At 43.3% G+C, this 23,812-nt stretch overlaps 1 protein-coding gene across 1 annotated transcript in view; it reads right to left on the minus strand.

Moving 5' to 3' along the window:
* Positions 1-23,812, minus strand: part of LOC139262844 (protein diaphanous homolog 1-like) — a 460,427-nt gene that overhangs the window by 208,648 nt on the left and 227,967 nt on the right. Inside the window, exons 16-17 of the mRNA XM_070878024.1 lie at positions 22,392-22,910; positions 11,898-12,012 (exon numbers count right to left, since the gene is read on the minus strand). Coding sequence (XP_070734125.1) covers positions 11,898-12,012; positions 22,392-22,910 — 634 coding nt within the window. The remainder of the gene's footprint in view (positions 1-11,897; positions 12,013-22,391; positions 22,911-23,812) is intronic.

A 23,812-nucleotide genomic window follows, 5' to 3' on the forward strand; every position in this document is an offset into this window, starting at 1 on the left:
CTCCTCCTTCCCCCCCTCCCCCTCCTCCTTCCCCCTCCCTCCTCCCCCTCCCCTTCCCCCCCTCCCCTCCTCCTTCCCCCCACTCCCCTTCCTCCTTCCCTCCCCCTCTCCTCCTTCCCCCCCCCTCCCCTTCCCCCCTCCCCTCTCCTCCTTCCCCCCCCTCCCCTCTCCTCCTTCCCCCCCTCTCTCCTTCCCCCCCTCTCCCCTCTCTCTCCTTCCCCACCCCTCCCCTCTCCTCCTTCCCCACCCCCTCCCCCTCTCCTCCTTCCCCCCCCCCTCCCCCTCTCCTCCTTCCCCCCCCTCCCCCTCTCCTCCCCCCCTCCCTCTCCTCCCTCCCCCCCTCTCCTCCCTCCCCCCCCCCCCTCCCTCTCCTCCTTCATGTGACAACATGGTTCTCCAGTGTTGTGTGCAAGCAACAGAAGAGAAACAATATTTAAAAAAATAACTTATTTTTCCCCATTCACAGGAAACAGAATCTGGTTAAAATGTCAGTGATAATAGAAACAGATCATGTTTCAGTTATTAGGTTTATAAAAGTATATAGAAACAAATGTCAGTTAGTTTACGATTTGAAGTTGCTGCTACAAAGAGCAGCAAATGCTCATGGACCAAGATATTCATACTTTAAATATGAAACATGTACAGTTTCTTTTCTGAACTAATATCCCAGGGTCGTTTTGATAAACAACATACTGAATTTCACAGTCAATTATATGCATACTGTGGTACTAGTAACACCGCCTGATCTTACTGAACAATAAACTCTTTGTCGCAAGCTGGCAACACGGAGGTGCATTTAAGAGCGTAATATAAATCTTTCTGAAAATTCATATGGATCCTTAGGGATTGTGGAATTCTGTCAAAGACAGTTTAAATGCAATGGTTTAACCTCTGCAGAGAAAGCAGACAGCTGTGAAAACAGTGGGGTGGGGGGGTTACCCTAGTTTTAATTACAGGGCGCTCACTGAAGAAACTGTTGAAACACCACAAGTATGAAACATTCATGGCACTGCTATCAACCCCATTGATATACTGAGCCCCTCCCATCTGCTCCCAACACCACTCACCCGCTCCTCAGGGTGAACTTTAGTGTTAAACGTTTAACAAACCTACCTCATGGAATTGAATACTACTTGAACCTTTCCAAAACTCAATGAAGCAAAATTTGCCCATTTTCTTTACAATCCAAGCCTTGAAATTATACTATGCTATACCAAATAAACTCTCATATATGAGCCGCATGAAATTCCTCTATCCGATATTTTAATAGAGGTGTTAAGTAAGATCCTATAAATCCCCAGGGAGGACAGACACACCAACATTTGCGCCCTCGACCAGGCCAACTTCCCCAGCATCAAAGCACTGATCACACTTAATCAGCTCCGCTGGGCAGGGCACATAGTCCGTATGCCAGACAAGAGACTCCCAAAGCAAGCGCTCTACTCGGAACTCCTTCACGGCAAACGAGCCAAAGGTGGGCAGAGGAAATGTTACAAGGACACCCTCAAAGCCTCCCAGATAAAAAGTGCAACATGCCCACCGACACCTGGGGGTCCCTAGCCAAAGACCGCCCTAAGTGGAGGAAGTGCATCCGGGAGGGCGTTGAGCACCTCGAGTCTCATCGCCGAGAGCGTGCAGAAATCAAACGCAGGCAGCGGAAAGAGCGTGCGGCAAACCAGTCTCATCAATCCCTTCCCTCAACGACCATCTTTCCCACCTATGACAGGAACTGTGGCTCTTGTATTTGACTGTAGTCACCTAAGGACTCATTTTAATAGTGGAAGCAAGTCTTCCTCGATTCTGAGGGACTGCCTATGATGATGTTTATTTTAAATAAGGCAATGCCTCTTCAAATAGCGGCCAAGATACATTGACCAGAACAATGTTAAGTGCGCGCACTGTGAAATTAAACAGTGCGATTTCTAGGCTACAGTCTTAAATTGCATATCCCGAATCAAAGGTACCGTGCAACATAGATGTCAACGAGTATGTACTCAAATTTGGAGTTGCAGTGGGATATTACAATGCCATTATAAACCAGTTTCAAGTGATATTCTTCAGCTGATAAAGAAAAACCTTCCCTCTTGCTCCAAGTCAAACTTTTATAAACAGAATACAAATTGGCTAGCCACAACATACAGCTGCCTCGGAGTGCATTCACACTCCACACGTTTAGCAGCGGTGCAAAGCCAAAATCGCTTCGCACCAAAACTAAAACTCAGAATGCAAAACAAGCGTGAAGGCCCAAATTAACTCCAAGCTGAAGCAGAGAGAGACCCCCTTCTCCAACGAATCTTCTTCTGCTTGGTTTGGATGTCCAGTTGGTCCCCAAGAACCAGATCCGGTAATGTTTGTACCATAGCTGCAGTGACAGAACAAAGCAAAGCCACGTGGCACCACAGCTATATCAGCCGTGCAAAATGCAGCCTGATTCTCCAACAGGTAACTATAACTTTGGTCCTTAGTTTTTGTCTAAAGGTGGAAACCAAAGTCACCACGAACCTGCATGTAAGCTATTATCCAACACAAATCATAATATTGGGATCGATCATTGCAAACATATCCTCAGTAGCCAACTTTCTTTTGCTTGGATGACGTCGAGGGGAACAAAATAAGTTGATAAAAGTTTGGATCAATTTATTTTCATTTAAACTTCACCATTTTGTACAAGTCACAAATTGCAGTGGAATACTTAAAACAAAACGTTCTAAAATGAACATGCACCTATAAGATCCCTGTGAGCGGTTCAACATATATGGCATCCAGTAAAAATAGATTAAACATAAAATTAAATTTCAGCCAGCCGAGCCATTCTTCTCACTTCCTGCTAAACTGTTGGCCATTTTGGACAACACAAGTCATCAAATAGAAGATAATAGCATAATCAATCCAACATATACTTACAAAAAAAAAATCAATAAAGTCAGGATTAGAAACATGGAGGACAGATTTAGCACCAGACTTGTATATTAAGCAATCCCGAGAGGATGAGGGAAACAGTCAAAACCGATTTACTTTGTCCGAGCTCCCTCCCACACTGAAGGTGGTCAGATTCAGACAAGAGCTTCTAGTAACTTTTTTTTTTTAAAAAAGCTCCTGCCCATTTGTTCAATCAAATTGAGCTTCTTTTGACCTATTTGTATGCTTAAAGTTGTTTTAAACACGTGAACAGTCTTCTCTTTCAAACTTGCAATCAAAATAATAAATTATAGACCAGCATGATTAAATGCTCTTTTTATACATGCTCAGTGATACCCTCATGGTGCAGGGGACCTCTTGAACAGTGCTGCCCTTGAAAGCTTTCACCTGCTCAAGAAACGACAGTATCCAACCTGTGTTTCAAGGAATCTTGACACAACCAGTTTTAAAAAAGAAAACAAAACCCATTCTCTTACCTTTACTAGCTGCACGGTTCACCATTGGAGAATTTCACAGAGGGAAAAGAAAAAGAAAAAAAATCATTAATGCTAGGGCAGAACCCCATTATATATTCTAAAATTCAACCTGAAGGGTTACTCAGAACAATACCACCCTTGGAAACAGGTTCCAATCCAGCGGATTGGAAAACAGCAAATGTAGCACCACTATTTAAAAAAGGAGACAGAAAAAAAAAATGGAAACTATAGACCAGTCAGCCTAACATCTGTCATTGGGAAAATGCTGGAGTCCATTATTAAAGAAGTAGTATTGGGACATTTGGAAAAGCATAATTCAATCAAGCAGGTTTTATGAAAGGGAAATCACGTTTGACAAATTTGCTGGAGTTCTTTGAGGATGCAACGAGCAGCGTGGATAATGGGGAACCAGTGGATGTGGTGTATTTGGATTTCCAGAAGGCATTCGATAAGGTGCCACATAAAAGGTTACAACACAAGATAAAAGTTCACGGGATTGGGGGTAATATATTTGCATGGATAGAGGATTGGCTAACTAATAAAAACAGACAGTCGGGATAAATGGGTCATTTTCCGGTTGGCAAACAGTAACTAGTGAGGTGCGGCAGGGATCGGTGCTGGGTCCTCAACTATTTACAATCTATATTAATGACTTAATGAAGGGACCAAGCGTAATGTAGCCAAGTGTGCTGATGATACAAAGATGGGTGGGAAAGCAAATTGTGAGGACACAAAAAATCTGCAAAGCAATATAGACAGGCTAAGTGAGTGGGCAAATATTTGGCAGATGGAGTATAATGTGGGAAAATATTATTCACTTTCAGAAAAAATAGAAAAGCAAATTATAATTTAAATGGAGAAAAATTGCAAAGTGCTGCAGTACAGAGGAACCTGGAGGTCCTTGTGCATGAAACACAAACTATTAGTATGCAGGTACAGCAAGTAATCAGGAAGGCAAATGGAATGTTGGCCTTTATTGCAAGGGGGATAAAGTATAAAAGCAGAGAAGTCCTGCCACAACAGTACAGGGTATTGGTGAGGCCACACCTAGAGTACTGCGTACAGTTTTGGTCTCCGTATTTAAGGAAGGAAGCATTGGAGTATGTTCAGAGAAGGTTCACTAGGTTAATCCCGGAGGTGAAGGGGTTGACTTACGAAGATAGGTTGAGTAGATTGGGCCGAAACACATTGGAGTTCAGAAGAATGAGGGGTGATCTTATCGAAATATATAAGATATTGAGGGCTCGACAAGGTGGATGCAGAGAGGATATTTCCACTCATGGGGGAAAAATAAAACTAGGGGACATATTTAGAATAAGGGACCGGCCATTTAAAACAGAGATGAGGAGAAACATAGAAAATAGGTGCAGGAGTAGGCCATTCAGCCCTTCAAGCCTGCACCACCATTCAATAAGATCATGGCTGATCATTCCCTCAGTACCCCTTTCCTGCTTTCTCTCCATACCCCTTGATCCCTTTAGCCATAAGGGTCATATCTAACTCCCTCTTGAATATATCCAATGAACTGGCATCAACAACTCTCTGCGGTAGGGATTTCCACAGGTTAACAACTCTGAGTGAAGAAGTTTCTCCTCAGCTCAGTCCAAAATAGTTTATCCCTTATCCTTCGACTGTGTCCCCTGGTTCTGGGCATCCCTAACATCGGGAACATTCTTCCTGCATCTAACCTGTCCAGTCCCGTCAGAATTTTATATGTTTCTATGAGATTCCCTCTCATCCTTCTGAACAGTGAATAAAGGCCCAGTCGATCCAGTCTCTCCTCATATGTCAGTCCTGCCATCCTGGGAATCAGTCTGGTGAACTTTCCCTGCACTCCCTCAATAGCAAGAAAGTCCTTCCTCAGACTAGGAGACCAAAACTGAACACAATATTCCAGGTGAAGCCTCACCAAGGCCCTGTACAACTGCAGTAAGACCTCCCTGCTCCTATACTCAAACCCCCTAGCTATGAAGGCCAACCTGTCATTTGCATTCTTCACTGCCTGCTGTACCTGCATGCCAACTTTCAATGACTGATGTACCATGATACCCAGGTCTCGTTGCATCTCCCCTTTTCCTAATCTGCCGCCATTCAGATAATATTCTGCCTACGTGTTTTTGCCACCAAAGTGGATAACCTCACATTTATCCACATTATACTGTATCTGCCATGCATTTGCCCACTCACCTAACCTGTCCAAATCACCCTGCAGCCTCTTAGCGTCCTCCTCACAGCTCACACCGCCACCCAGTTTAGTGTCATCTGCAAACTTGGAGATACTACACTCAATTCCTTCATCTAAATCATTAATGTATATTGTAAATAATTGGGGTCCCAGCACTCAGCCCTGCGGCACCCCACTAGTCACTGCCTGCCATTCTGAAAAGGACCCGTTTATCCCGACTCTGCTTCCTGTCTGCCAACCAGTTCTCTATCCACGCCAGTTCATCACCCCCAATACCATGTACTTTAATTTTGCACACCAATCTCTTGTGTGGGACCTTGTCAAAAGCCTTTTGAAAGTTAAAATACACCCACACACTGGTTCTCCCTTATCCACTCTACTAGTTACATCCTCAGAAATATCCAGAAAATGTGACAAGCATGATTTCCCTTTCATAAATCCATGCTGACTTGGACCGATCCTGACACTGCTTTCCAAATGCGCTGCTATTTCATCTTTAATAATTGATTCCAACATTTTCCCCACTACTGGTGTCAGGCTAACCGGTCTATAATTACCCGTTTTCTCTCTCCCTCCTTTTTAAAAAATTGGTGTTACATTAGCTACCCTCCAGTTCATAGGAACTGATCCAGAGTCGATAGACTGTTGGAAAATGATCACCAATGCATCCACTATCTCTAGGGCCACTTCTTTAAGTACTCTGGGATGCAGACCATCAGGCCCCGGAGACTTATTGGCCTTCAATCCCATCAATTTCCCTAACACAATTTCCCGCCTAATAAGGATTTCCTTCAGTTCCTCCTTCTCACTAGACCCTCGGTCCCCTAGTATTTCCAGAAGATTATGTGCGTCTTCCTTTGTGAAGACAGAACCAAAGTATTTGTTCAACTGGTCTGCCATTTCTTTGTTCCCCATTATAAATTCACCTGAATCTGACTGCAAGGGATCTATGTTTGTCTGCACTAATCTTTTTCTCTTCACATATCTATAGAAGCCTCACTCAGAGGGTTGTAAATCTATGGAATTCACTGCCCCAGCGAGCTGCGGAAGCTGGACCACTGAATATATTTAAGGCAGAAATAGACAGATTTTTGAGTGATAAGGGAGTAAACAGTTATGGGAAGCAGGCAGGGAAGTGGAGCTGAGTCCATGATCAGCTCAGCCATGATCTTATTAAATGGCGGAGCAGGCTCGAGGGGCCAGGTGACCTACTCCTGCTCCTATTTCTTATGTTCTTATGTTGTTATATAATTTCTCTGGAGGATTGTGGCCGTCAGAGGTATGATAATACTGTGGTTATGGTTGTGGACTTGGAATCCAGAGGCTGAGAGAACTCAGGTTCACAACTCAGGCAGTGAGTTGTGAACCTGGGCCGGCTTCAGGAAAAAAGAAATGACCAAAGTTGCGGAGTTGTCACAAAGTTTTAACTGGTTCACGAATGCCTGGTCACCCCATCTCTGTCAGTCTTGCACATCACTCCAACCCACACTACTTAAGTCTTGACTCTTAATGCCCTGTGATGTGGCCTAACTATCCACTCAGTTGAACGTACAATTACTACTTACTTAGTACCCTACTAAAATCTTCTCAGAACAACTCAGAATGGGCAATAAATGTGGCCGTGCCAAATCCCGTGAGCAAATAAACAAACACAGAAATAAAAACAGAAAATGCTGGAAACACTCAGCATTTCAGACAGTATCTGTGGAGAGAGAAACAGAGTTAACGTTTCAGATCGATGACCTTTCGGCAGTACTGGAAAAGATTGATAGTACAGGTTTTAAGCATATGCCAAGGAAGGGAAATGGGGGAGGGGAGGAAAGAACTGAAGGGAAGGTCTGGGATATGGTGGAAGGCAGGAGAGATTAAATGACAAAATATATGATTGCACAAAGCAAAAGGAGATGGCAATGGGACAAGTAAAGGAACAAAAGATGGGTCGAGAAGAGATGTAAACGGGAATAGTAGAATCATCAACAATAATCGTCTGGAGAAAATGGGGGCCACAGGTTATGATCTGAAATTGTTGAATTCGATGTTGGGTCCAGAAGGCTGTAAAGTGGTTAATCGCAAGATGAGATGTTGTTCCTTGAATCTAATGCAGGCTCCAGATGATATCTTAATCTGCAAGAGTGAAACTTTGCCTGGCATCTGAATCCCAAGATTGGATTGATGTGCATCCTCTATACCAGGGTTATGATGTTGGATTTACAGTGCTCTCTGGCCAAAATGCAATGCCTTTAAAAAAAAAAATAACACTCACGATGTGGGCATCGCTAGTAAGGCTGGCATTTATTGCCCATCCCCCAGTTGCCCTCGTGAAGGTGGTAGTGAGCCGTCTTCTTAAATCGCTGCAGTCTGTGTGGTGAAGGTACTCCCAGTGCTTTTAGGTAGGAAGTTGAAGGATTTTGACCCAGCGATAATTAAGGAACGGCGATCTATGTCCAATTTGGAATGGTGAGTGACTTCGAGGGGAATCTGTAGATGGTGGTGTTCCCATGATCTGGCTCCCCTTGTCCTTCCAGGTGGTAGAAGTCGCGGGTTTGGGAGCTGTTGTGGAAGAAGCCTTGGCGACTTGTTGCTGTGCATCCTACAGGTAGTGCACACTGCAGCCACAATGCACCAGTGGTGGAGGGAGTGGTTGTTTCAGTTGGTGGATGGGCTGCCAATCAAGCAGACTGCTTTGTCCTAGATGGTATCGAGCCTCTTGAGTGGGTCAAATTCCAAGAAGTGTGTCGGTTATTGTTTAACAACGTGCATTCGGATGCATGTCCGAGCACCAACCGCCCCATAAGTTAGAACTGCAGCTAATGTGAAACCATAGTCGCGAGGGAATCTCTCGAGATGTTCTCAACAGTTGCCTAAATGAGATTTGTGCCACTTCACACCCGAATTCAACTATACACATCATGTGTTGATTCAAAGCGGAAATTGCTCAGCATCGACCTTGCATGTATAACTTGTGCATTAAATCTACAAAGCAGCAGCTGTTACTGTTTTATGACATACAAGGCAATGAATGTCTTCCAGTTTTCATAGAGTTGCAGTGCTGTGCTTCTGTAGCAATTGTTATTTCAAGATACTGTGCGACACAACATGGGAAAATAATCATGTATGTGACAGGGCATACAGTTGCTTTTGATAGGTAACTAGTATTCTTGCTTGTAATTAACTACTTTAAGTGCAAATAAAACACAATAACCCAAACAAATACAATTTGTAGCATAGCACTCTCAAAATAAACCAAATAATAGAAATTCTGTCATTCTTCAGCACTTAAACCATTAAATACAATGTAGAGATCAGCGCATCAAGTCCTACTGTGAGATTTTGGATACAAAGGTTTGTCAAGTAAATTAACTAGGAATCAGTACTGCGTTAAGACCTACCTGTTTTTATTGAAGATGCAACTTAAGAGACTTGTAAATTGGATACCAGTTTAAAGTTGCACAATCAACCAATTTCTATTGTTTAGCTCATCATTTATTTACCACTAAGATTATTCATTGAAATAATGTGCTGAAAAAAAAAAATCACATTTTCTTTTGATAATTAAGATATTTAAAATAACAGATATACTGATTCAGAGTGTCCTGGTCAGGTTGAAAAAGATAGAAGTTCACGGCAAATGCAAATAAAAGAAAGCAGATCGAGGACAAAAAGTGCAAAGAACCCTTCAAAGTCCTCAGCCAACTGCACCTGCATTTGAGTTATTTAGTCCACTCCTAACCTGGCTACCATCCAATTCAACAGATGGGGACCTCCATCTATTCCTCTTGGCCGCACTGAAACTCAAGAGCCCAGATGAAGATATGGCATTCTCAACAGCACACAATTGACAATGGTCCGAGACCATTAATGTGCATGGAGTTTCCAGTGCATTATTAAACACTTAGTCGCAACTCAATGTAGAAAAGATTGAGCAATTTTACAATGAAGACATGCCATACTGGTTAATCAAGTAATGGATTGAAGTTGAAATCAGCTTTTTGCTCCCAATGAAATGAAGGCATAGCCACTTTATCCACCACTAGAGTGGATCCTGAACTGGATTCAAAATGTATGGTGCAAAAATAAATTTGACAACCAAAACAAATCACTCGTTTAATGACACCACCAGAGTCATGAGGCACATGACCTTGAGGCCGAAATTGGCCACCGCTGGAACCGGGGTTCACCTACCCTGCTTCTCGTGTTTTTACCGCCGCGGTGGATGCGGTGGCCGAGTGAAATTCCGCTCTTTGGCTTTATTTTTCGGCGAACCGGAAGTCGGTCATAACGGGGACGGATTTGTGGCGGTGAGAGGAAGTTCGCGATCTGGAGTGACGGAAGTTGGGGCGGGCGGAGTAGCCGCCACTGTCAGTCATCAGCGCAGTGTTCATGATGTCATCACGGCACCTCGTCACCACGGCTCTCCCGCTCACTTCAAGGGGAGAGCCTGCGCGATTGTTTAAGTTCAGTCGACTGGGCCACCAGGGAGGGTTTCGGCCAGACCAACAGGCAGCCTGGCACCCAAGAGGGGGTGTCAGGCAGTGCCTGTTGGCGGCCAGGCCAAACCCAGTGGCATAATTGTCGGCCGACATGGCAGTTGGCCGACAAAAAAAAACATGGCGGCAGCAGCAGTCGGTCCTCCCTGTTAATGGGAGCCGCACCGCCATTTTATAAGGATTACAGTCTCACTGCACCGGCAGAAAAAAAAGCAGCTTTTGGCACCGCGTGACGGGAGCAAGATTTTTTCGGCGGAATTTCACCATCGGGGGCGAGAGAGGGGGGTGGAACATCGGCACTCCGTGCTCTTATGACACACTTAGGACGGATCGGCAGCCGCGGGGCGGGGTGGGGACGGGTCACCGCAGGAGCGGAATTTTCAAGATGGCGGCCATCGCACTCCGCAGCATGGCCAAATCGGCGGTAACAGGTCTTAAGGAAAGGGGCAATTTCAGCCCCCAAGTTTCTAAATTAGGAAAACACAGTTTAATCACACCAGATAATCACACATGATTCCAGGAATCAGGGACTTCAGTTACGTTGATAGACTTCAGAAGTTGGGGTTGTTCTTCTTGGAGCAGAGATGATGGAGAGGAAATTTGCTAGGTGTTCAAAATCATGAGGGGTCTGGACAAGGTGTTTAGAAACTGTTCCCATTGGGCAGAAGGGTTGAGAAAGCAGAGGACACAGATTTAAGGTGATTGGCAAAAGAACTAAAGGTAATGCAAGAAAAAACTTTTTTCAGCAGCGAGTGATTGGGTTCTGGAATGCACTGCTGAAAATGTGGTGGAGGCAGACTCAATCACTGCTTCCAAAAGGGAGTTGGATAAGTATATGAAGGAAAAAAAATTGCAAGGCTACAGGGAAAGGACAGGAGGAGTGGCACCAGCTGAGAGTCAGTACAGGCTTGATGGGCCGAATGGCCGCCTTCAGTGCTGTAACCATTCTATGATTCTATAATGGAACAGTAGCCTGCTGAATTATTCAGAATGTCCAAGTCTTGGTAGGGCAAGCTAACTAACTTAGACAGCAAGCACAGAACTAAACTTAATTATAAAAATAGAAGTACTGACGGAAGTTCATCGACCTAAAACATTAACTGCGTTTGTCTCTCCACAGGCGCTGCCTGACCTGCTGAGTGTTTCCAGCATTTTCTGTTATTATTTTAAGATTTCCAGCATTGGCAGTATTTTGCTTTCGTCATAAGTAGAAGGTTCAGATCAACCATTTCACCTTCGCCTTCACAGAATAGTGGTGTTTGGAACATTGGACCAGGAAAAGCAGATCATTCTGAGTCAATTGATTTGTTATCTTTAAGAAGGAACTGGATCAATAATTGTTGAGAGGGGGGACTGAAGGTTAAAGAGATATTAATAGATGTTTTTGATTCAATTGGGAATTAAGGACCGAAGAGAGTTCCTGATTGAAGTACAGGCTGTAAAAGAAGCCGGTTCAATGGGCCAACTAGCTTTTTCTGTTTCCGAACTGTATATTTTGAAGGCATGTGTTAAGTACAATGCAGCTCATCTTCTCAGCAATTCTATTATTTGGAAAATGAGAATGACAATACAGGTATCAAGTTCTGTAAAATTCTTCCTTCTCAAATTTGCCTTTTCCTTCATGCCCAGCCCCAGAACAAGAGACCACCAATTTGATGCCAAGCTAGGGAATCTTTCCAGGGAGCTCGTGTCTATGAGGACCTGAATTTGAGCTTGTCCAGTTTTAGCTTCTTATCTGATCACATTTATTCTTTGCCTGGGATGAATTAAAATCTAAATCAGGGAAATAAAATTGAATTAACCAAAACTGAAATCCAGTCAGTTACTTACATTTTGTCTGTGCAGAGAAGGCAATAGTGAGTTTCGCAAAGAGCTCTTTACTTTCGTATTTGTCCTCCTTCACCTTGACCCAGAAACACTTTTCCGTCATATCTTTAGGCCCAAGCTGAAAGAAAAACAAAATAGGTTTATCATATAACCAGCTACGTTTATTTAAAAAAATGGCTTAGATAGTTGTCAAGTATTTGCTTTACAGAGAAGATACATTAGTATTTAGAAAGTAGTAGTCCAGTAGGATACAAATCAGAAAAGGTTGTAAATAAACCCTCAGCGGGCTGGTCACACAGCACTTCGAGCACCGTGTCCACTTGTGTCACTGAGAAACAAGGGAGACGTTCAAGGTCTGGAGGCAGTGAGTGCAAAGAGCCACGAGGCTGATCCCTAGTCTCAGGGGTCTGAGCTACGAGTAGAGACTGGAGAAATGTTGGCTTTTCAGCCTGGAAAGGAGGTGTGAGAGAGGCCATCTTATTGTGATAAACAAAATGGTTGAGCATATGGTTATGGAAAATCTGTAATATCAATTTAAAGTGAACCGTCAGAGCAGTGCAGGTTCAGATTAGAAGGCAAGTGTGGGACTCATATCAAAATGTTCTTCACGCAAAGAAAGTGTACTTGAAATCAGAAAGGACACAGTTAGAGGAGTGGAAACAAAAACCCAGGAATCCTAAGAAGCTGAACACGAGACTGGGCGAAATAGGGGACCTTTCTGTGTGGATGAATTTAGATGGGTTGAATGGCTCATTTGCAATGATGTTATGACTCAGCAGTATTTTTGTTTATCACAATACTTGATTCCCGAACAGCTTTGAATTACAGGGCTGTTTCCGACTCACAAATTCAACTACATTAGTTGAACTCTTCTTTCGCCCTCCCTTAAGAATGCACATAAACATAATTTAGCTCACTCCCGCCAGCCAATAGTGCAGCAGCGTTGAGTTACATTTTCCTGCTAGTGACAATATAGTGACAATAGGAATATAACCCGAGTCAATTCTAATCTTGTACTGTTGGCATTGATTGCTGGATTTGCAATTTCTGTCTTCAAAGCAGAGCAGACATCCAGCATGTATTCTGATGAGGATCAATGAAAAGGCTCCGCGTCTTCACCACATCACACAACAGTGTTCAAGTCCAATGGATAGATACTTAAATATTTAAATTTGTCAGAGCCTGGGGGAGGGGGGGGGGAAATATGGAAGTCGCTGTTACTAGTACAACTGCCAGAAAAGCTTACTCCCACCTGAGCCCACCAAAAATACTGGTTCATCACCTAAACAGTCAAATCTCCAAATTGCAACACTTGATGGTAAAAGATATGAAAGAGGAGGAAAGGAAAAAAAAAGTTCCATTGTCCAAATATACAGTACAAGACATCCAGGGATAATCCATTTTGCCATTAGCACAGAATAGGTTTCTTTTAAACTAGATGGCTGGAGGATTGGCTAACTAACAGAAGAGAGTCGGGATAAGTGGGTCATTTTCAGGTTGGCAAATGGTAACTAGTGGGGTGCCACAGGGATCAGTGCTGGGGCCTCAACTATTTACAATCTATATTAATGACTTGGATGAAGGGATCGATTGTATTGTAGCCAGATATGCTGATGATACAAAGATAGGTGGGAAAGCAAGTTGTGAGGAGGACACAAAGAATCTGCAAAGGAATTGAGATAGGTTAAGTAAGTGGGCAAAAATTTGGCAGATGGAGTATAATGTGGGAAAATCTGAGTTTATCCACATCAGTAGGAAAAATAGAAAAGCAAAATATTATTGAAATGGAGAGAGATTTAAATGGCAGAACAGTGGCAAATGGAATTCAATCCGGAGAAGTGTGAGATAATGCATTGGGGAGGGCTAACAAGGCAAGGGAATACACATTAAATGGTAGGATACTGAGAAGTGTAGAGGAACAAAGGGAGCTTGGAGTGCAGGTCCATAGTCCTGAAAGTACCCAACCAGCAGATAAGGTGGTGAAGAAGGCATACAGAATACTTACTTTTATTAGTCGAGGCATAGAATACAAGAGCAAGGAGGTTATGCTTTAATTCTATAAAACACGAGTAAGACCACAGCTAGAGTAGTGTGTGCAATTCCGGCCACCGCATTACAGGAAAGATGTGACTGCACTAGAGAGGGTACAGCGGAGATTTACGAGGATGTTCCCTGATCTGGAGAATTTTAGCTATGAGCAAAGATTGAATAGGCTGGGTTTGTTTTCCTTGGAAGAGTGGAGGCTGAGGGGTGACCTTATTGAGGTGTTTAAAATTATGAGAGGCCTAGATAGAATAGATAGGAAGGACCGATTTCCCTTTGCAGAGGGATCAACAACCAGGGGACATTAATTTAAAGTAATTGGTAAGAGGTTCAGAGGAAAAATTTCTAAACCCAGAGGGGGGGGTTCTGGAACTCATTGCCTGAAAGGGTGGTAGAGGCAGAAACATTTAAGGGGTACTTGGATGTGCACTTGAAGTGCTGTAACCAGCACGGCTACGGACCAAGCTAGAAAGTGGAATTAGGTTGGATAGCTCTGTCGGCCGGCACGGACACGATGGGCCAAAATGGCCTCCTTCCGTGCTGTAAATTTCTATGATTCTGTGACTACAAAATGCTGCGGTACAGAGGGATCTGGGGGTCCTCATACATGAATTGCAAGTAATTAGGAAGGCAAATGGAATGTTGGCTTTTATTGCAAGGGGATAAAGTATAAAAGTCGGGAAGTCATGCTACAACTGTACAGAGCATTGGTGAGACCATACCTAGAGTACTGCGTACAGTTTTGGTCTCCTTATTTAAGGAGGGATATACTTGCATTGGAAGCAGTTCAGAGAAGGTTCACTAGGTTGATTCTGTGGATGAAGTGATTGGCATATGAGGAAAGGGTTGGGCCTGTACTTGTTGGAGTTTAGAAGAATGAGTGGTAATCTTATTGAAACATCAAAGATTCTGAGGGGGCTTGACAGGGTAGATGCAGAGAGGATGTTTCCCCTCGTGGGGGAATCTAGAACTGGGGGCATAGTTTCAGAGTAAGGGATTGCCCATTTAAGACGGAGATGAGGAGACATTTCTTCTCTGAGGGTCGTGAATCTGTGGAATTCTCTACCCCAGAGAGCTATTGAGGCTGGGTCATTGAATATATTCAAGGCTGTGATAGACAGATTCTTGAACTACAGGGGAGTTAAGGGTTAGGGGAACAGGCAGAAAAGGGGAGTCAAGGCCAAGATCAGATCAGCCATGATCATTTTGAATGGCGGAGCAGACTTGAGGGGCCAAATGTCCGACTCCTGCTCCTATTTCTTATGTTCTGGAGTATTTTTTTTTTATCCTTTTCTGATAAGTTAACCGAGTGGCAGAAACTTCTGCAAGATAGAGAAAATAATGAAATACTTACTAACAAGTTCAAATAGATTCAAAATGCCAGCCATTATAAGGACTCTATGCCAAGTATTCCTTAGCATTTTGGTGCAAGTAATTAATGATCATTAATTTTAATTTATTAGCTTTGACACTCTGCAAGTGCAAACCTGGCGTTCTGGTGAGCTATTAATCACAGTTTTTTCTATCTTCTTTCTCATATTAATTGCTTTTTAATGAATGAAAATCACAGATCCAGCAAGTTATGATATTTTAAATGACACCAAACCCCTTTTCAATGATATGGGATGCGACTACCTGCAATGTAACAGTTATATTCTGCACATCTTGGTTAACCCTTGCCACTGGACCAAGACCTAGCTCTGTCAAGCCTGTGCCGTGGCTGGTGTGCAACGGCCACCCCACGTTAAAAAAATCCAAGCACAGGCATCTTCCACCCTTCAACATGTAGTTCGGGATCTGGAATATTAGGTCCTTCATTGAAACACCTGTGAACTCATTCCTTTTTGGCGTGGAAGCAAGTCATCCTCGCTTCAAGGGACTGCCTAGGATGATGATGTACCATTGTAGCAAGACATCTTTACTCTTGTAAGCGAACCCCAAGCACCTAAGGTGAGCCTGCAGTCCAGCAGGGATCACTGGATGGTGATGACGAACATTTCCCCTCACTAGTCCAGTTGTAGTACTCTTAGTGCTGTCCCAGCTGAATGCAGCATAGACCTGGGACCTCCACATGTTTCACTCAATGCTGGCTAGTGCCTTTGTTCACGTACCAAGTTTGATTAAAAATAAACAAGTTGGCCGACCTTTGACTGAACACAGCACAAGACTGAAGTATTATGGATGACAGATGCATCTCCCGAGCACGTTTTATGGAAAATAAAATGTCAATATTGAAAAAATGAGTTCCTCAATATGGGAGCCTGGGTTTTATAGATAGAGGCATAGAGTACAAAAGCTAGGAAGTTATGCTAAACCTACTTAAAGCACTATTTGGCCCCTGCTGTAGTACTGTGTCCAATTCAAGGCACCACACTTTAGGAAGGACGTGAAGGCTTTGAAGAGGGTACAGAAGAGATTTTACGAGAATGGTTCCGGGGGGAGGGAATACAGTTACATGGATAGACTGGAGAAGCTGGGGTTGTTCTCCTTAGAGCAAAGGCGGCCAAGAGGAGATTTGATAGGCGTTTAGAGTCATGAAGGGTTCAGATAGAGTAAATAAAGAAAAACTGTTTCCAATAGCTGAAGGGCCAATAACCAGAAGGCACACATTTAAGGTGATTGGCGACATGAGGAAAAGCTTTTTTTACGCAACGAGTAGTCAGGATTTGCAATGCACTGCCGGATACGGTGGTGGATACAGATTCAGGGTGGTGGATACAGATTCAACAGTAGCCTTCAAAAAGGAATTGGATAAATAATTGCAGGAAAAAAATGGCCTCCTTCCGTGCTGTATTGTTCGATGAAATCTTAAAACAGCATTTGCCTCTCAATTACGGAAAACATGAGAAAGATGGAATGTTGTTCTCATGCCCCAAAGATACTTCACTCAAAGTAAAATGTCCAAGGTTATTTTTATCCTTCAGTCAACATCTTGTTTAAATTGTGGCCATTACCCAGTAAACCCTCTGTTGGGCAGTGAATGTATGCTTGCAAATGGCAAAGGATCACTTGAGTTTCTGATTAACCTACTTCGAAGCACTCCAGCGTCAATGCAGGAAAGTGAAAATGCACCAAATATGTCTTAAAAGGTCAGTGTTGATTCACAAAAGACGCAAAGTAGTACGCTCCACTCATTAAAGCAATTTCAGAGGACTCGAAACACACGTGCATTTTTTGCTTTCAATGAAGTGCCAGCCTTAACCCACCGTGTCCTCGAAATATGCACAATGTTTATCACAATATCTGCAAAACTGAAGCTATACATTTAGAAAAGTCACTTAGCTACAGAGACTGAATGGGGGCAGAAGAAAAGAGGTAAATAGCCCAGAATCAGAGTGAACACTCCATTCCTCTGATTCCAATCTCCTATTTATAATCCGTGCCCTATAACATTGATGATCAGTCCTACTTTTTAGAACTTTCTGCCATTCCTCACCTCTCTCTCAACTTTTAAAAGCCTAAACAACCATCTCTATGGCCAAGTATTACAGCACATCTTTTCGTCGCCACCTTCTTGACTCAATATTCATCTCAACATCCTACAGCAAAGTCGCATCGAGTTTTGGGATGCTTTAAAAACATAAGAACACAAGAAACTGGAGCAGGAGTCAGCCATTTGGCCCCTCGAGCCTGCTCCGCCATTCAATAAGATCATGGCTGATCTGATCATGGACTCAGCTCCACTTCCCTGCCCGCACCCCATAAGCCTTTACTCCCTTATCACACAAAAATGTGTCTATCTCCTCCTTAAATATATTCAATGACCCAGCCTCCGCAGCTCGCTGGGGCAGAGAATTCCATAGATTTACAACCCTCAGAAGAAATTCCTCCTCATCTCAGTTTTAAATGGGCGGCCCCTTATTCTAAGACTATGTTCCCGAGTTTTAGTTTCTCCTATGAGTGGAAATATCCTCTCTGCATATTATTTCTGCCAAACTGCATAACCTCACATTTTCCCACATTATACTCCATCTGCCAAATGTTTGCCCACTCACTTAGCCTGTCTATATCCCTTTGCAGATTTTTTGTCCTCACAATTTGCTTGCTCACCCATCTTTGTATCAGCAAACTTGGCTACATTCCACTCGAACCCTTCATCCAAGTCATTAATATAGATTGTAAATAGTTGAGGACCCAGCACCAATCCCTGCAGCATCCTACTAGTCACTGTTTGCCAAGCGGAAAATGACCCATTTATCCAGACTCTCTGTTTTCTGTTAGTTAGCCAATCCTCTATCCATGCTAATATGCAACCCCATGAGCTTTTATCTTGTGCAGTAACCTCTTTGACCAAGTTTCTGTTGGTCTCTCACACTGGCCTTTCAGCTGAAGGCTTGTTTCCAATCCATCAAAGCCAGCATTTATTGCCTATCCCGAATTGTCCTCGAGAAGGTGGTGGTGAGTCGCCGCCTTGAAACACTGCAGTCCACGAGGTATACGCATTCCCACAATGCTGTTAGGGAGGGATTTCCAGGATTTTGACCTAGCGACGATGAAGGAACGGCAATATATTTCCAAGTCAGGATGGTATGTGACTTGGGAGATAGTGGTGTGGCCATGCGCCTGCTGTCCTTGTCCTTCTAGGTGGTAGAGATCATGGGTTTGGAAGATTCTGTCAAAGAAGCCTTGGCAAGTTGCTGCAGTGTATCTTGTAGAGGATACACACTGCAGCCACAGTGCACCAGTTGTGGAGGGAGTGATTGTTTAAGGTAGTGGATGGGGTGCCAATCAAGCGGGCTGCTTTGTCCTCAATGGCATTGAGCTTCTTTTTTTTTGGTTTTCTATTTAATGCACAGCATTTCTGTTAATGAATTTCACTTTCCTTGCATTATACTTTTCCAGAAGCCCAGTTTTTTGCATTTTAACAGCTTATTTTAAAGCAAGAAACACCAATCACTGAACAATAAACCTTCAGTGTCGTGCCAGGATTGGTACACAATATAAAATATACAGATTCTTTTGTTACATATATACAATCTTTACTCCATTGGATTTGTAGATGTATGGCTCGGTACTTCTTGAGGCTTGAATGCTGTGGTAATAGGTTCTATGCTCCGATTAAGGAATTCTTGACACTGAATCGATTTCTTCATCACTTTGAGATTCATTTAATTTTTGTAGCAAGGACCCCAGAGTATTGTTGACAGCCGTGAGCTCAACCGCCACAGCCGCACATTCTTCGGCGCTTATTTTTTCTTTGCTGGCTGTGAGAGCCCCACATGAAATTAATTTGGTCAGACTTAATCCACTCCCCTGCACCCTTAATTGGACATACATTGGTAATCTCAGATGCCACTGATTGGCTGTGAGAAAAATGGACTTCAAAACGCTCACTGTGCAAAAAGTATCTGAATCTGCAGAAAACTGGTACAGTCAATCTCCCGTGATGTTGCACATTATTTCTTTAGTGAATGCTGTCCTACATTACCACAGCAACTACACTTCAAATAAAGGACTTCACTGCCGTGGAAACCTCAAATGGAATATATTCTAATTTCTAGTACTAGCATCACCTCGAGAATAAAAATTCACACGCAAAAGTTGTTAATAATATTCTAGAGATTATGGAATCAAGATATATTCTTCTGGTAATGTGAAAAGAAAAAAAAATTCGATTCAACATTTGTACTGTGCATGTTATGTTGATGCAAAAGTAGAATAAATAACAAACCGAAATTTAGGGTATCTCATTAGCAAGACACCTCAAAACTCAGTACAAAAATATCTGAGCGGGTCTTGTATAGTCAATCTTTCATGATGTTGCACATATGGGAATCAACAAAAAATAGTCTTCAGGTGAAGCTGAGTTTGAGGCCAATGGATAATTGGGGCAGTGCACATAAAAGTAATATAGGCCACATTTTAAAGTAATCCGTTCTGTCCCTACTTTTATATAAATTCCCATGCCCTGCCTTATATCTGCACCATCACTGACACAGCCTATTTCCATCTCCAGAACATCGATCGACTCTGCCCTTGTTTCAGCTTATCTGCTGCTGAAACCCTCATCCATGCCTTTGTTACCTCTAGATTTGACTATTCCAATGCAGTCCTAGCTAGCCTCCCACATCCTACCCTCCTGTAAACTAAAACTCTGCTGCCCGTATCCTAACTCGCACCAAGTCCCATTCACCCCTCACCCCTGTGCTTGCTGACCTACATTGACTCCCGGTTCAGCAAAGGCTCGATTTTAAAATTCTCATCCTTGTTTTCAAAACCCTCCATGGATTCGCCACTCCCTATCTCCTCCAGTCCTACAACCCTCAGATATCTGCACTCCTCTAATTCGGACCTCTTGCACATTCCTGATTTTAGTCACACCAACATTGGTGGCTGTTTCTTCAGCTGCTGAGGCCCCAGGCTCTGGAATTCCCTTTCTACACCTCACAGCCTCTACCTTTCTATCCTCCTTTAAGACGCTCCTTAAAACCTCCTAATTGCAGAGGCAGCTGGGGGAAGGGGAAAGAAAAAAGGGGGAGAAGAAAATGAAAGGAAGGAGAGAATTTTTGGACCCTAAGGGAATCCAGGGATATGATGATCAGGCGGGAAAGTGGAGTTGAGGTCGAAGATCGCCATGGTCTTACTGAATGGTGGAGCAGACTCGAGGGGCCGTATGGCCTACTCCTACTTCTTGTTATGTTCTGAGAATTTACATTTAAACTCTCTGAATGGTGGATAGATGAGCAGAGTTCTCATTAACATCCCAAATCATTTCATATATAATAAATCTCTTTCAAGTGCAGTCACTATTGTTATAAAAACATAAGAACACAAGAAATAGGAGTAGGAGGTCATTTGGCCCCTGAGCCTGCTTCGCCATTCAATAAGATCATGACCGATCTGATCTTGGCCTCAACTCCACTTCCCTGCCCGCTCCCCATAACCCTAGACTCCCTTATCATTCAAAAATCTGTCTATCTCCACCTTAAATATATTCAATGACCCAGCCTCCACTGCTCTCTGGGGTAGAGAATTCCAAAGATTCACGTTATGCAGGTAAACATTGTACAGCTATTTCACACACAGCAGGTAGCTGATTTTGATGGTGTTGATTGGGATGAGGAGGGGGGAAAAGAAATGTTCACCAGGACGTCCTGCTCTTATGCTATCTCATCCAAAACCCAACACCTTTGACATTGCAGATGTTACTCAGTACTGTGCTGAAGTGTCAGCCTAGATTTTCTGTTCACATCCTGGAGGAGGGCCTGAACCCACATTCTTCTGACTCAGAGGTGACAGCTTGACTCAGTGGGTAGCACTGCACTAAGTGCCATCAACTGCAGCACAGGCCGATTGATTTAAGATGAAACCTGATAGCCATGGGAGAGAATGCAACTGTATGATGCCACATCCGGTCAAAGAATCTGAACATGTCCAGAAATTCAAGAGACTGCATGTTAAAGACAGTGGGAGGAGAAGACATCAGGGCAAGAGGCTTTATTGAAGTTACAAACAGGGTCAGACAGATTTGGGAGGCATAATATTTGATGTTGGTCATATCGGTAGAATTGAATTAAGCAATAGAAACAGGTTTTTAAAAAAAAAAACAAGATCACTTAGATTACAGCTGGAAGAGAAAATTGAGTCCTGAAAGTCAACTTTCTTGTGGGAGCTTGCTGTGCGCAAATTGGCTGCCGCGTTTGCCATATTGCGGCTGCGACTGCACTCCAAAAGTACTTCATTGGCTGTAAAGAGCTTTGAGGCATCCGGTGGTCATGAAAGACGCTATATAAATCCAAGTCTTGCTTTCTTTTTCTTTAGGATAGCTGGCAACTGTACCTCAGGATGTAAGCAGGGTGGCTAGAAGAATTTAGACAGGTTAAGAGGTACTGGCAAAGAACCAGATACGACGACTGCCGGAAGAGCAGCAACACAATAGAGGCCACTTTTCATTAAACTTATATTGGGCAGCTCTAACAGTGGGTTTCCACAGGTTACAAGCAAAGACCTCAGGTGCACTCGGCAGTACGAAGCAGAAGGTTCGGCGTGATTCAACCAAAAACCTGTGCACTACCTACCAAGGCTCACAATGCAAGTTACTTCACTGGAAGTTTAGAAAGATGAGACAACTAAAAGCAACCGTTTGAGCAGAGGAAAGAAGCAAAGAATTACTGAAGGTGCTCCATTCCAGTTGACCAAATTATAATGCCAAACTAGACAGAATATGCAAGGTACTCTCACATTGGGCACATGAGAGAGAGCGGGAAGAAGCCAGTAGCAAAGAGAGAAAGCACAGCTTAGAATTACAGATGAGCACAAGTCTACATCATACAATTGTTGGCATTTATAATGTGCTTGCCATGATGGAGAAAAGGAATCAGTGCTGATTCTGAATTTATGAATTAAAGTAAAAATGACAGTTTCTCTATCAACTGCCAATAAAACACTCCTAAAACACTAATTGAACTATGCTGCTTCAACGTTAAACTAGATCATTTGAGGGTGTCCACTTACTTTTGGCCAGTTCGGCCTTTTGAGTTGAACTTCTGGCTTGTAGTCCTTTTTAGGTGCCAGTCCGAATGGCAGTACTGGAGCGGCTGGAGGAAGTGGTGCACCAAAGAACCCAGGTGGCGGTGGAGGCATTCCAGGGGCCCCAGGAGGTGGGGGTGGAGGGGGAGGCATTCCAGGGCCCCCAGGAGGTGGGGGTGGAGGTGGTGGTATTCCATGGCCCCCAGGAGGTGGGGGTGGAGGTGGTGGTGGTGGTGGAATTCCAAATTGTCCTGGTGGTGGAGGTGGTGGAGGAGGTGGAGGTGGAGGTATTCCCGCATGGCCCGGCAGCGGAGGTGGTGGAGGTATTCCCGCATGGCTCGGTAGCGGAGGTGGTGGAGGTATTCCCGCATGGCCCGGTAACGGAGGTGCTGGAGGTGGCACTCCCACTTGTCCTGGTAAAGGAGGTGCTGGTGGGGGCAATTCTTTCGGAATGTTGGCCAACTTTGTCTTTGTATCTTCCAAGTCCTTAGATAATTGTGCGATCTGTGGCAAAATTAAAATATTATGAACACGTTGAACTCGAGTGATTTGTAGTGATTTGTAGTGATTTAAAGAATATCAAATTGTTATTACATAGTTTTCACAAAAGAATTAGACCATCTTAAAAAAAATGTTGCATTAAAATTCAACATAAATTGTATAAATTCAGTAACACTTAAAATCAATAGCTTAAAGTCACAATTAATACTATTATAATGCCACCAACACCATAGCAGCTCTAAGTGTCTCTATATTATAGTAACCCTCAAGTAGGACCAGGATAGAAATGTTCCGCAAGGAGAGAAAATACTCTTGGTCAAGATAACTAAATAGAAAACCTTGTAAGATCGCCAAGGGCAGAGCAGTATACTGCGCAAACTACTGTGATCATTTAAGCTAATGATATCTGCCATCAAGATCTCATCATTGATGGTGGCTTCTCACTAACAATTATGATTTGAAGGAGGACAGGAATGGACCTCCAGTGGAAAAGTAGCATTCGTCAGCAAAAGTTTCATATCTAGCTGAGGTACATAATCACAGCAGTTCTGAATGCCCTCTACTTGTACACAAAAACAGCCACAGAGGTTACCATTAGACAAAGATGACCTTTAACCGTTTGTATGTTAACTTAACTACTGTTTCTTCACCAAAACCTCCAAGTCTTCAAACAAGAGTTTATTTGACTTAATATTTTGACGTTATAGCCCTAATTTCACGAGAATGGCAAAATGGGGTTGCTCCACTGCATAGGTGAACCAGTGCCATCAGTCCAGAGGGACGGCTACACCAAATTTTGCAACAGAAATCCTTCCTCTCCGTTTGAATGAAGCAGTGGCACATGAAAGGCTTACCCAGAGAGCTTGTAACACACTTAGCTGGGAAGGTGTAAAAGCTAGCATGTT

Source organism: Pristiophorus japonicus, chromosome 4 (genome assembly GCF_044704955.1).
Source record: "Pristiophorus japonicus isolate sPriJap1 chromosome 4, sPriJap1.hap1, whole genome shotgun sequence".
In the NCBI taxonomy this organism is placed as follows: domain Eukaryota; kingdom Metazoa; phylum Chordata; class Chondrichthyes; family Pristiophoridae; genus Pristiophorus; species Pristiophorus japonicus.